We start from the raw sequence: 13,782 nt of genomic DNA, 5'->3' as shown, positions 1-13,782 counted from the left end.
ATCCTTCCCGGCGGAAAAATTAAAAGTCGCGCAGATAGTCAAATGCTGTAATGTGTAGGCCTACTGTACGATACATTCGCCTAGCCGATAACAGTGAAAATGAAATAAGCAAATGGAGAGTTGATCAACATGTTCTGCTACAAACATAAAGCAAATTCAAATTACGACAGAGACATGGCACAGATGTAGTATGGAGTTGCAGGCAAATCTTTGAAAATTTAACTATTCCCTTCATGATGGCCATCGAAATGATTAAGATACGCATGTTATGAGTATTGTTAAGATTATTCATGGACTAAATGTACGTAGGATCGCTCCCGACGGGGGGAAGTGTATTTGGGAATCGAACGACTACCTGTGACTACGCATCTTTGGTGTCATTGGCTGCAAGGCATCCTTTATCGAGATTACGAAATGCTTTGAAGTTAGCGTATCCTAATTTTTGTAAAGTTACCCAATTATTACTGATATAGTTCGTCTAATGAAATAAAGAAGGGTTGGTAACATTGTTGCGCAAATATGTCAAACATTTTCCTTTCGTGCGAAATGGGGGTGACGTGATTTTACCGCAGCGGTATTCGAGTTTTGGCATTTGTTTATGTGATTAAGCGTTTTAGGCGTACAGTTGCACGTGTAGCAAAACACCGAAGACCAGTTTAATATTTGGACTGGGATTTCCCTGTTATCACTGAACATTCATCAAAAGCGTGTATTTAAATATGTTTCGTTAATTATAAGATTATAAAATTCAAAAGCAAAGTTTCCACGAAGACAAATGACTCGTTGTTTGCTGATTCAAGTGAATGTGTAGCGGAGCATCGAAGCCAAGTTTCATATTAAGATTATTATTTCCACCACTATCGTTAAAAATTAATTAAAATAAACGTTTATTTAACCATAATTCATTAGTTACAGATTTAAAATTCGAAGGAAAGTACCCAAGAAGGAAGAAAAAGCGACTATAGTCGGTTTGCTAACTGAACTGCCCGCTGATGTCCTCGCTCGATATTAAAATTGTTATTTCCAAGTTTATCATTAAAAGACATCGAAATAAAAGTTTATTTAAATATAATTTATCAATTATAATATCAAAATTGTAAGGAAAACATCCACGAAGGAAAAAAAAAAAAAAAGACTACATTCGTTTGCTAACTCAACCTCCGCTAATAACGCTTGGTATGAGGAGAATTATTTCCAATTTTCTAATTAAAAAATACGAAATAAATATTTACTTAAATACAATTTATCAATTAAAACATCAAAATTGTAAGGAAAGCATCCAAGAAGGGAGAAAAAGCCGAATATGAGCCGTTTGCTAAGTTGCTAACTTCAACGTCCGCTAACGTCGCTGGATATGAGGATAATTATTTCCGATGTTATAATTAATAATCATCGAAATGAATATTCATTTGAATTTAATTCGCCAGATGCGATATTGAAATTGCGAGGAAAGTGTCCAAAAATGGAGAAAAAACACGAATATAAGTCGCTCGCTAACTCCTCCGTCCGCTAAAGTTGTCGCGCAACTTCGCGTCGGACAGAGTTGGGACCAAACAGCAAACATGGCGGGTGACCACCGCTTGTTTACACCCGAAACCTGGAAGAATTGGGACAAGACGGGACGAGCGGAGGCGTAAGTTGTCGGCTGTTGGTGAAAATATGTCTCTCTGGCGTCTCGCCGACGTGATAAAGATGCCGCTTGACCGGTAAATGCGGCGGAGAAGCGACCGGTACGAGGGTTCCCCGTGACGTTGTTTACATGAACGTCAGCTTAGGCTGTTGGTGGTTACGTTGTGGACGCTTTTATTTCGCCCGTCGGTTCTCGGCTCTTTCGATCCGTTACGTCGTTACGTTCCTTGCAGAACGGTGCGTCACGCCGTCGGCTTTTGGTCCCCCGAAGTGGCGGCCCGGGAGCGTAACTCCTCGTCTTGAGTACCGTAGTTCGCGGTGTCGCCTTCAGCGTAGTAGGCCTAATCCCCACGTCAGTGTTACGTAAGACCTAATTAAATAAACATCAATCTAATGCTGCAAAAAATCTAGATTAAAATACTCTAAATTTTTATTCGGTTTTATTGAATTGACTTTTATTCAGTAACCCTACCTCTGGCTGAAGGTTGCGAGCTAATTAGGCCCATGTTCATTGACGTTTGCCATAGGCCTAAATCCACTATCGATAAATCTGCCGAAATAGGCCTATGGGTTCTTTATTTCGGTTTGTATCTTTGTAAATAATCTGGTAACGATAATTTTAACTGTCAAAATGACCGAAATAAGCAGTAATTTTAGGGCATAAACAGGCCTATGCTTCTTGAAAGGAATTTTAATTAAGGCAAAAAGGCCTAATTACTCTTAGTAGGAATTTAAATGTTTTCTCCCAAATCACAAAATAAGGCCATAATTTTTTTATTAACAGTAATTCTGAGCCCGCACTCCACATTAAAGTAGACTATGGCAGTTGACGTTTTCCTATGTTACTTTACTGAACAAGAATTTAAAGTAATATTTATTTGACCGACTGTAATTAAACCCTTAATTTACCTATGAAGACTACTACATGACGGTACAATGAGTGCAGTGTACCAAAGTACAGAGTTCAAAGGTAAATAACAGATTAGTTACAGTCGACCGACAAAATATTACCTTTAACTCTTGTAAAGTAAGTAAAGTAACATAGGAAAACATCAACTGCCATAGTCTACTTCAACTGCACAATCATCGAAGTTTCGGTTCGGGGTCGAGAAACGTAAACAAACCTCCAAAGGGTAAACAATCGCGGACGATCCATCGTCATCACGCTGGCCAGGCCTTATTCACTTGATATTTAATTGGTGAAACAAGAATACAATTACATATTTAAGCATACCATTCAAAAGGCTGACGTATCGTCAACATATGTGATAGGGTAAAACACCGCATGGCCTGCATCAACTCAACAACGATCATAGCATGCCACCCTCCGAAAAAGTACTTATAACGTGTTCTGACACCGGAGATGGGCATTAGTCGTGACTTCCTGTTGGTGAGAGACGGAGCTAAAGACCTCTACTCTCCTTTCGAAGTAAGTATTTTCTCCAAAGTTAGAAATTGAGGCAAAATTTAAAGCATTAAACAGAGGGTAGTGAAAAGGGTGTCCAACGCAGTGCAAATCTCACCAAAACGCTTTAGAAATTTTTACTTACACTTAAACATCTTAGAAGGTTGACACCATTTAATATTTGTGGAGTCGCTTGTGTCAACAAACTTCCCATTTCCTGTGATAAATCCTCACACCACTTGTACCCATAGATGCTGGGGCACTTTCATCACAACAATCGGAACACGGTCACTGGCCACAACGTTTTTAAGTAAACAACTGTTTTGGTAGAAGAAGACGACAAAGCGTGCACTAGATAATTATTTAAATAAATAGTAAAACATCAATATTTTACATATTATAATGATTAATTTGAAAATATTCGTTATTGAAGAAGTAACTCGATTCTGACTCAAATTTAAGTAATTATTTTTTGGAATCAGAACGTTCTTTTAAGTCTTGTATTATGACGTCATGACATCTTGACTTTCGTACCTATTGTAGATGAATTGCTATATTCAACTTTTTTGCAGAACAGTTTACCAGTTATTCATGCAGATTGTTATCAGCTATTCATGTAATTGTTATAGTTGTAATGTGCATATATATCTTTATTATTTACTTTTTGGATATATGAAGATGTTTTACTGCCGGATTACTGCCGTAGTGTGACGCAATCGCTTTCGGTCCCTGAGCCTCTGTCTGTTTTCGCACCATAAGAAATTAATGGGGCCGAATTTACAATGACCAGAAAGTTGTTAAAAGAGGAAAGTTAGCATTGAAGGGCATATGTTTTGATTGAGAAAAAGACAAATTTATACAATAGCTAGCTCGTAAAAAATACTTGATTATAAAAAACTTGATTGACAACTAAGCAGCATACCTATTCTCAGTCTATATCGCTGGTATGAATCCCACCATCACAGGCTTGTCCATGGTAGGCTTAAGCCTCATCTGGTTCCAATAACCAGCAAATGCATTAACAGATTCACATTATGATATTAACTGACAATAAAGGTAATAAAACCATTCTCACCTTATATATTATTGGCATATCTTCATAATATATATAGCCTATTTATGGAATAATTCCACATCATTGACATCAACTTGTTGTTGAGTGGCCAGCAGAAATGTAAACATTGAGTTACACTTCACAGCAACCTTTGTCATTCTTAACCTTTTAGAAATGTTAATGGTAGTAGATTTAGGAAAACATTAATTTTCAATTCAAACTTCATTATTGTTTTGGTATAACGTAATCAACTTCTCTGAACACTGCAGTCATACAAATGATAATTGTCATAGATTATTGTATTGTTTTGCGTATCGGGTCGACGAAGCGTAAAACGTAATAAAACCATTTTTACCTTTTAAAAAAAACCTTATATATTATTGTCATATATTCATAATAAAATGCATATCTTATATATTATTGGCTTATCTTCATACTAAAAAGCCTCTTCAAGGAATAATTCCTTGGGGAATGCATTTTTCAAAAGACAAAAATACACTTTACAAGTTTACAGTATGCACTGATTACTTTATTTTGATGTGATCACATTAATATTACTGTATGGTACTGTAAGCAGTACAGTAACTGTTTTTTATCATAAATGTATATTCATTCACGACAAAAATAAGTATGATCACCGTGATGTCACCAAACCTACAGTCTCATTCGTACATGCTATTTTTACATAATGTGATAGTGGTTACACCATTCTACAAACTACACTGTATTTTACATAAGTATCCTCTAAACTCTGTCATAAATCACTTTACTTACTTTTTTTTGGAGCCCAAATTCTATATCCCGGAAAATTAACAAAATTGTGAATTGTTCCGATACGTATACAAACCCTCGGTCCTTTAAACAATAGGAAGTAGCTAGCGGCAGCTGGAACGGTCGTAAGCTTCGAACAAGGGGAGAACGGTAGTTAACTGCTTGGTCCGATCGTCGCGCGCTGCGCGACTGGGAGGTAAACAAATCACTTTTGCTTTCGGCCGTGTTGGGAAGGAAGTGTTCGTCATCGCTCTGCCCGCTTTGTCGTTTGCTTTGAGTTTGAGTATTTGCCTCTCTTTCTGTATAAATCAGGAGTGACTGTAAGTACTTGTACATTTCTTTATTGATTGCAATGAGTGAATTGGAAGAAATGGAGATATCGCCGCGCCCTCCAGTCGCCCGTAGAGTGTGTCCCGGGCTGGAGGGGCGTAGATGTGGAGGGTTTAGATCATTTGTTGACGTGGACCCCCACGAGGTTTGTACTCGTTGTCGGGGGCGAGAGTGCTCCCGCAACGAGCCCTGTGTCACATGTATGAATTGGTCCGAGGCGCAGTGGGTGCTGTACGAGGGCAGGAAGAGACTTAGGCCGCCCAAGAAGTCATCGGAAAGTCCAGTGACTCCTTTGGTAACGGACACTTCGTCCTCTTTCCTGCCCCCCGCCAGCCCCCACGTTTCGCGCCTTCCCCTGCGGGGGGGGTAGCGGAGTCCTTCTCCTCTCTCGATCCGTCGAGTGTGATGAGGGGGCGCCTGCTACCCGGACGTACGGCTGTACTCGGGGTCTTCCGTCGCTCTGGGGGGGGTGCCTCTTCCCCCAGGCGTGAGGAAACCCTCTGACTAACCCGACTGTTGCTCCCGCAGTGTGCCATCAGCGAAGGACGACCTGGGACAGGTGTGGGAGTCGCTGGGACTGCAGGGAGTGCCCAGCATCCATGGGTTGATTCAGCGGTTGGCGGGGTCGGCAGTGGTCACTCATGGTGCGGTGACCACAACTACTACCACAGTAACGACACCAGCATATGAGATGCCACCGCATCTGGTGTATACGCCTCATATAATGTCGGTGACACCCACGGCGGCTATACAAAAACCCATTACTGCCGTGCCAAAGAGGACGGTGCCACCACCACCTGGATTTTTTCCTTTGCCGACCCCGGACTTCCGCTGCCCAAAGAGTACCCCCCTGGACCTGCCGCCAGTGCCACGGATGACGGTAACTGCCGACAGGACGCCTGGCTCTCCCGTGGTACCTGCCGTGCCTGCCGTACCTGTTGCCGTCCCAGCTACTCTTTGCTTTTCAGATCAGCGGCCTGCGCATTCTCTTTCAGATGTTCCTGCCGTTCCTGCTGTTCCCGGACCTGTTCCTGTTGTTCCTGCTGTTGGTGGTGCTGTCACAGTCTCAGGTCTTTCCGGACAGGTGCAGTCGGGCCCTGTTGCTTCGGCAACTGCCCCGGCTCCCTCCTGGATGGAAGACCTGACGTCTGTCCTGCGGAGCCTGGCGAAGAAGAAGAGGAAGAGGAAGAAGGTGTCGTCGTCGTCTTCGTCGTCTTCTTCGTCGTCTGCTGCCTCTCCTTCCCCTTCGACTTCTAAGGCTAAACAGCCGAAGAAGAAGAAGGTTGCCTCCTCCCCCCCTAAGAAGACTCCTTCGGGATCTTCTAAGGGCCCGGCTCGCTCAGGCGAGCTGGGGAGCTCTTCTGCTGGTCCTCCTGTTCCTTCGGGAACGGGGCCCGTCGCTTCTTCTGCAAAGAAGAAGTCGACGGGGACCAGAGGTGCACCAGCCTCGGCTGGTGCGTCCTCACCTGGTGCTAGCGGTTCTGCCGCTAAACCAGGTTCCGTCTCGGCCGCTTCTCGTCTCGAGAAGCACCAGTGGACGCTCTTCCAAAGAAGACCATCCAGCCAAAGTTTTGACGCCCGAGCTCGCTCGCCGTCAAGACAGCGGCGCGGAGCAGAATTTGAATTTTGGCCTAGCCTAACTCCTTTCTTTCTCTATAAAAATGAATAATCTACCCACCTGTACGCTTTCTCCAACTCCAGTACACTCCAGAATCACCTTAAAACACCAGCACCACAAGACTTACGACCCAAAAAAAAACAACTCCCCCCTACAGACAGAGAGCTCTCCCCTACCAACCACACACCACCACACGTGCTTTCTACTGCCCCGTGTTATTGTTTACATCCTGCCGACGCCGCCGCCATCTTGTCTATGACGTCACAGCCTATGACGTCACAACACAACTTAAATACATCAACAGACCCTTAAACTAGAATCTACCACATGTTGTCTATATATAGGACACCCACCATATTTCAACAATGCATAAAATACCCATAACAATTATACCATATAATCACACTTATCTATACCCATAACAATTATACAATATATAATCACAGAAGACTGGCGAGAGTCGTGCACACGACTCTCGCCAGCCAGTGGACGCTCTCGCAGCGATCAACTGGCTGCTCGGGCTGACGTGACGGTCGCTGACCGCCACGGGTTGAGGCGAGGAAGGAGTCCCACGGCCGCCGGTACCAGCCACGGCTGGTACCAGCGGTTTTGACGCGCCGAGAGGACGCTGGCCGGTCTCGACGCGACAGAGAGCCTAGCAGGTCACCCGTCCGCCGCTCCCGATGGGACCGGGCGGAGACGGGTGACCGCGCAGCTCGCCTGACACTAGAGATCGGTCTCGACGTTCTCAGCCGAGCCAATCGCCCCAGGCGAGCGGCAAGGCTAGGCCTGCTGCTCGACCGTCACCGCGGGTTGACGATCAGCAGCAGCCCTCCACGCACGCTGGTCCTGGCCAGCGAGCGAGGGGGGAGCGTCAGGTCTGCCTCTCCCGTACCTTCAACCTCCTCGGGCTATACCGGGAGGAGCGAGGTACCGAGGAGCGATCACGAGAGGTGCGCCGCTCGTGACCCAGCTATGACGCCGTACGGCTCAGGCACGGTCTTAGACCGACCAGAACGTACGCGCAAGTAGTTGGGGAGGCGACCGTCAGGGGTCTGTCGCTTGTTCCTCCTTCTGAAGGAGGTAGTATCGAGGGATATGCTCTTGCTGGAGGGACTGGACGGTCCTACTCCACAAGACGCTGTAACGCCTGAGATACAGAGGAACTTCGCAGAGGTCATTAAGCTGATGCGTCCTGCATAATGACCTTGGCGGAAGGATCGCCGCTACCACCAGCAGAGCCCACGTCCCGGCTCGAATCATTTTGGGGTCCCAAGAGGGAGCCCAAAATGATGGGTGGGGTTGCCACGATCAGAGCTTGCGGACTCTGTCCTGGATCAGGTGGAGAATCTCGTCTCAGGACGGGAGGACTCGCTAAAATCCGGACGGTCCTCTAAGCTGCTTCCTCCTCCTCTACAGCGGCAGAGGCGATTTTACGTGCCTTCGGAACAAAGACCCGATACTGCGAAACAGGTTAACCCGGAGTTAGCGAGGCTGACTCCAGGTGTGTCCCTGCAGCAGCTCCTGTCGGAGAACCTATGGTTCTCGCAGCAGGAGGCCACTTGCCCTGGAATCTACCGCTATGGCAGCATTCCAGGCAGTGTCCTGGTTGGATTTGTGGTCCCTCACAATATCCAAAGTAGCGGCCGGCTCTGGGAGTTCTGCTCTCGAAGACGACGCTTCTTTCAGGAGACTGTGCCAGTCTGGAGGAAGAGCAATCTCTTACTCGCCCATCAGACTGCTACCTGTGGGCCAACTTGGTTCTTCGACGTAGGGACGCAGTCCTTACCCGAGTGACCAAGGGGGCCGGGCGTGAGGCGGCACTCGGGCTACGAAATGGACCTCTTAGGAGTTCCCCAGCTCTCTTTCCTGGAGAGATGGTGGACGCTGCGGTGGAACGGCGGCGCAGCACTGACGAGAGTGACCGCTTAGTCCACCAGGCAGTCTCGAAGGTTTCTGGGCAATCTCGAGTAACTGCGGCCAAACCAAAGAGCTTGGCTAGCGCTTCCACGGCGGCGAAGACGGTTGCACCGTCCAAACCCCGTGTGAAGACTCCTGCTGTTTCGACTTCTGCTAGAGGAGGCCGTAATCAGCCCTCCTCCCAACCCTCCTTTCCCCGAGGAGGTGCCGGAAAGAAGTCGAAACGAGGAGGGAAACGCTAGGGACGGCGTTCCCCCTCCCTGCTGCCGGAAGTGGGGGGTGCCTAGCGAGCCATTGGGCGACCTTGGCAGGCGCTACGGCGCCGAGAACTGGATAGTAAGACGTCCTTCGGGAGGGATATCTACTACCCTTCGAGTCTCGGCCCCCCCTCATCTCCAACCCGGTCATCTACAGACCTATGTCCGGGGATCAGCAAAGGACAACGCTCTTCGACAGGAGATCAAGACCATGCTGGCGAAACGAGCTGTAGAAATCGTGGAGGACCAGTCACCGGGCTTTTACAGCCGCCTCTTCCTAGTGGAGAAGGCATCGGGGGGCTGGCGTCCGGTGATAGACCTCTCTCCCCTGAACCGCTTCGTTCGCCAAAGACGCGGTTCACGATGGAGTCGGCACGCTCAGTGCTCGACTCGATCAGGGGAACGATTTCATGCTTTCAGTGGACCTGAAGGAACGCGTATTTTCAAATACCCATCCATCAGTCCTCCAGAAAGTACCTCCGCTTCATCTTCGACGGGACGGTGTACCAATTCAGGGCACTTTGTTTCGGTCTCTCAACCGCCCCACAGGTGTTCAGCGAGTGTTCACTCTGGTGTCGGCTTGGGCCCATTCGAAACGGGATACGCTTCTGAGGTATCTCGACGATTGGCTAGTCCCTGGCGAGCTCCCGCTCGCAGTTGCTACAGGACAGAGATCGACTCCTCAAGTTTGTCGCGATCTGGGGATCGTGATAAACTACGAGAAGTCCGACCTCGAACCCAAGCAGAAGATGAAGTACCTGGGTATGCTGATAGATACGGTAGCAGGGCAAGTCTTTTCCCGCAGACTTGCGTATCAGCAAATTCAGGGAGGCAGCCGGCCGGTTCCTGTCTCGGCAGGAACAGGCAGCACAGCAATGGCAAGTCGTGATCGGCCATCTGTCGTCACTCGAGAAGTTAGTCCCTCACGGGCGTCTTCACCTGCGGTCTCTCCAGTGGAGACTAAGGGAGAGTTGGTCTCAGGCCAAGGATCCTCCTTACTTTCCCGTGGCTATCACGGACAAGGTGAGGCAGGACCTAGCCTGGTGGCTCGACGACAAGAAACCTCTTAAGAGGAGTGCCCATACGCACTCCCCCACCCCCCTGGAGATGCTTCTGTTCTCAGACGCATCGACCGAGGGATGGGGCGCACACCTGGAGGAGTTGCTGACTGCAGGTGTGTGGGACCATCACGAAAAGCACCTTCACATCAATGTCCTGGAACTCAGGCGGCGTTCAACGCTCTCCAAGAGTTTCAGGACCGCTTGGTGGGACACTCAGTGGTGTTGATGTGCGACAACACCACAGTAGTGGCATATGTCAACAAGCAGGGGGGGCTAGTGTCTCTTCTCTTCCATCAGTTGACGGTGCAGGTGCACGAGTGGGCCACGGCTCACTCGATAGAGCTGTCAGCACGCTACATTCCAGGCAAGAGGAATGTAGTAGCAGACAAGCTCAGCCGTCGGGATCAGGTGATAGGGACCGAATGGTCTCTACACCAAGACGTAGCGGAAAGGCTCTTCAACCTGTGGGGGCGACCGGTCGTAGACCTGTTCGCCACCCGGCACAACATAAAACTTCAGGTTTTCTTTTCAGCTGTGCCGGACCCATGGGCAGCTGCAGAGGGACGCTCTCCAACACCCCTGGGACAACCTCTTCGCTTACGCTTTCCTCCCTTCTGTCTGATTCGGAAAGTGATCAGTCGAGCACTGGTCACTCCCAATCTCAGAATGATCCTGGTGGCTCCCAAACGGCCACAAGCCGTTTGGTATCCGGACCTGCTGGCTCTTCTTGCGGACGCACCGAGAGAGCTACCACTTGGCACAACCTTCTAGCCCAGCCAACACGTAGAACGGTACCACCAAGCAGTCCAGTCCCTTCAACTTCACGGCTGGCTGTTATCCACCATCTCTTGCAAACGAGAGGCTTTTCTCGTAGCGCAGCAACAGAGATGGCTGGACACGTCCGACAGTCCTCTGCAGCTGTGTACCAGGGGAAGTGGGCCGTCTTCTGTGGTTGGTGTCGTAGACAGGGTGTCTGTCTCCTCTCAGAGCCACTCTTCAGCAGGTAGCGGATTTCCTCGTGTTTCTTCGCCGAGAGAAGCTCTCTCAGTACCCACAGTTAAGGGATATAGAGCCGCCCTGGCCCTCGTCCTAAAACTGAGGGGACTGGACATCTCGAATTCGTTCGAGATATCCTTGCTAATGAGGAGCTTCGAAAGGTCTTGCCCACCCAGGGAACTCAGGCCCCCTGCGTGGGATGTGACTCTCGTACTTAGGAGTTTGACTCGAAGACCCTTCGAGCCACTCCGAGAGTCGTCAGACAGGGATCTGACCCTTAAGACCCTCTCTTGCTGGCCCTGGCATCGGCGAAGAGAGTAGGGGAACTACATGGCCTTTCTTATGATGTTAAACATACCAGAGGCTGGGGATCGGTGACGCTCGATTTCGTCCCGAACTTCGTAGCCAAGACTCAGAATCCGTCGATCCCTGACGACAGGTTCGAGTCTTTCACGATCCCCTCCCTCCTGGACTTCACCGATAACGATGCGGATGAGATGCTGCTTTGTCCTGTGAGGGCGCTACGGCGCTATCTGAAGAGAACTCGACATCTCAGGCCTGAGTGTCGACGCCTCTTCGTTAGCACTGGGGTTACCAAGAAAGAAGTCTCCAAGAACACGCTTTCTTTCTGGCTGCGTGAGGTGATCAGGAGAGCGTACGAAGCTGATGGTAGCGACGACATCCGTACGCTCCGACCGAGAGCCCACGAAGTCAGAGGTATCGGACCCTCCTTAGCGTTCCGTAAGAACTTCTCCGTGGCGCAGGTCCTGAAGGCAGGTGTATGGGCCAACCAGACCACCTTCACGTCCTTTCTACCTTCGGGATATTGCCCAGCAACGTCCTTGGATACTTTTTTTCCTTGGGACCTGTGGTGGCTGCTCAACACGTTGTGTAAGCTTACCCAGCACCCGAGCAGGCAGAACAGCATCGATTCCTGGTATGACTGGGAGAATGAATGCGTGAATGAGAGAGTGACTGGCTTCTCTTCACCATCTTTTTCTACCTCTACCTGTGGGCAGAGGGATACGGTCGTTACCTTGCTGGAAGGGAGTCAGATGCAGGTAAGCTATTCAACAGAGCTCCATCCTACCTCTTTAACTAGAGATAGGAGTAAATATCCACCACTTTCTCCAACAAGGGGGAGAAAGTGGATGCCGACATGAGACAAACCCATTACTTTACATTTGCTCATGTAAGGAAAAAGTTCTTACAATGCTGGTACAAAGAGATACGCTTGCCTCTCTCTTAGTACTCGGCCCAGAGGTCTGACCATTGATCCTGCGGTGCACACCCCGATCAATCGGACAGAGGCTTGGATCCCTCCCTCGCTCTTACGACCAGGGAGGCATTCCAGGGATGGACGAACACCAGTCTGTTCATCAAAAGACTCAGATTCCTCCCACCAAGAAGTGAGTCTTCCTATTGTTAAAGACCGAGGGTTTGTATTACGTATCGGAACAAATGACAATTTGTCGAAAATTGCATTTTTCCTAACTATACAAACCTGAGGTCCTTTACATATAGTCCCTCCTCATGCCACCCCTCACTCTGCGTATTTTGCATGGGCCAAAAGCAAAAGTGATTTGTTTACCTCCCAGGACGATCGGACAAGCAGTTAACTACCGTTCTCCCCTTGTTCGAAGCTTACGACCGTTCCAGCTGCCGCTAGCTACTTCCTATTGTTAAAGGACCTCAGGTTTGTATAGTTAGGAAAAATGCAATTTTCGACAAATTGTCATTTTTATCATAGAGCAAGATTCACTAATTACTGTGTTTTCTTCTTTTTTTTTAGGAGAAACTCATTTACAAATTTCCAAATACTATGAATGTAAATAGCAAAAATACTCTCTCTCTCTCTCTCTCTCTCTCTCTCTCTCTCTCTCTCTCTCTCTCTCTCTCTCATCTCTCTCTCTCTCTCATATTTTTATTCTATCTGTGATTTACGAAACTGTGCTTCAATACAACTACTATTATAGTTGACTCAATGATTATCACATATTCTAACAATATACAAGAGAATATTTTATCACTATCGATGTTTCATTTCTTATCACCATAAAAATATTTGAAATACAAATTTCATTGTTATTCTCGAGCTAAGCTAGTCAAGTTACTCTCGTCCTAAGCTGCTCTCTCAAGCTATTCAACAATTATTCTCCTCCTAAGCCTGCTCTCTCTCTCTCTCTCTCTCTCTCTCTCTCTCTCTCTCTCTCTCTCTCTCTCTCTCTCTCTCTCTCTCTCTCTCTCTCTCTCTCTCTCAATGAAATATGAATTACTGTATCATAATATCATAAACTATTATGTACAAAGTAACAATAATAATATTCCATCAATAAGTTAGTTTCTATTAGCAACAATTGTTTTCCAAAATAATTCTTTCTGTAATAACCGTCCATCAGCTGATTCTAAACGTAAACAAAAGACAAAAATAGATTTTTATTGCTTATTTTGCTGTTTATACATTGATATTTTAGTTGGGTGCTGTAATCATTACAGTAAATCATGTATTTTTATCATAAATATGTTCATTCACAAAATAGATATACTGTGTACTTTTCGTTTGGTGCAGCAGCCAAATCATGAAAATAGAAAGGAATTGTAGGTAATATACTTTTGTTTTATTGTAGTGTCTTACCGAACAATTATAGAGCCGTGATTTCCCAATTATAGAGCCGTGATTTCCACGAGCGGCAGGATACTAAATTCAAATTTAGCGCGTCGGCGTCGCCAACACTGGTGGT

At 47.2% G+C, this 13,782-nt stretch overlaps 1 protein-coding gene across 10 annotated transcripts in view; it reads left to right on the top strand.

Annotated features, from left to right (window-relative positions):
* Window positions 1-1,477: 1,477 nt before the first annotated feature.
* LOC135199505 (THO complex subunit 2-like) overlaps window positions 1,478-13,782 on the top strand; it is a 608,436-nt gene continuing 596,131 nt past the window's right edge. For all 10 annotated transcript variants that reach the window (XR_010311082.1, XR_010311084.1, XR_010311088.1 and 7 more), the window contains exon 1: window positions 1,478-1,633. Coding sequence is in view for 3 of the 10 variants with exons in the window: in XM_064227613.1 (XP_064083683.1) it covers window positions 1,563-1,633 (71 nt within the window). In the remaining 7 variants the exon portion in view is untranslated. The remainder of the gene's footprint in view (window positions 1,634-13,782) is intronic.

This window comes from Macrobrachium nipponense, chromosome 25, assembly GCF_015104395.2.
Source record: "Macrobrachium nipponense isolate FS-2020 chromosome 25, ASM1510439v2, whole genome shotgun sequence".
Lineage (NCBI taxonomy): Eukaryota > Metazoa > Arthropoda > Malacostraca > Decapoda > Palaemonidae > Macrobrachium > Macrobrachium nipponense.
Note: the sequence above shows the minus strand (reverse complement) of the source record. Positions and strands in the feature narration are given on the sequence as shown.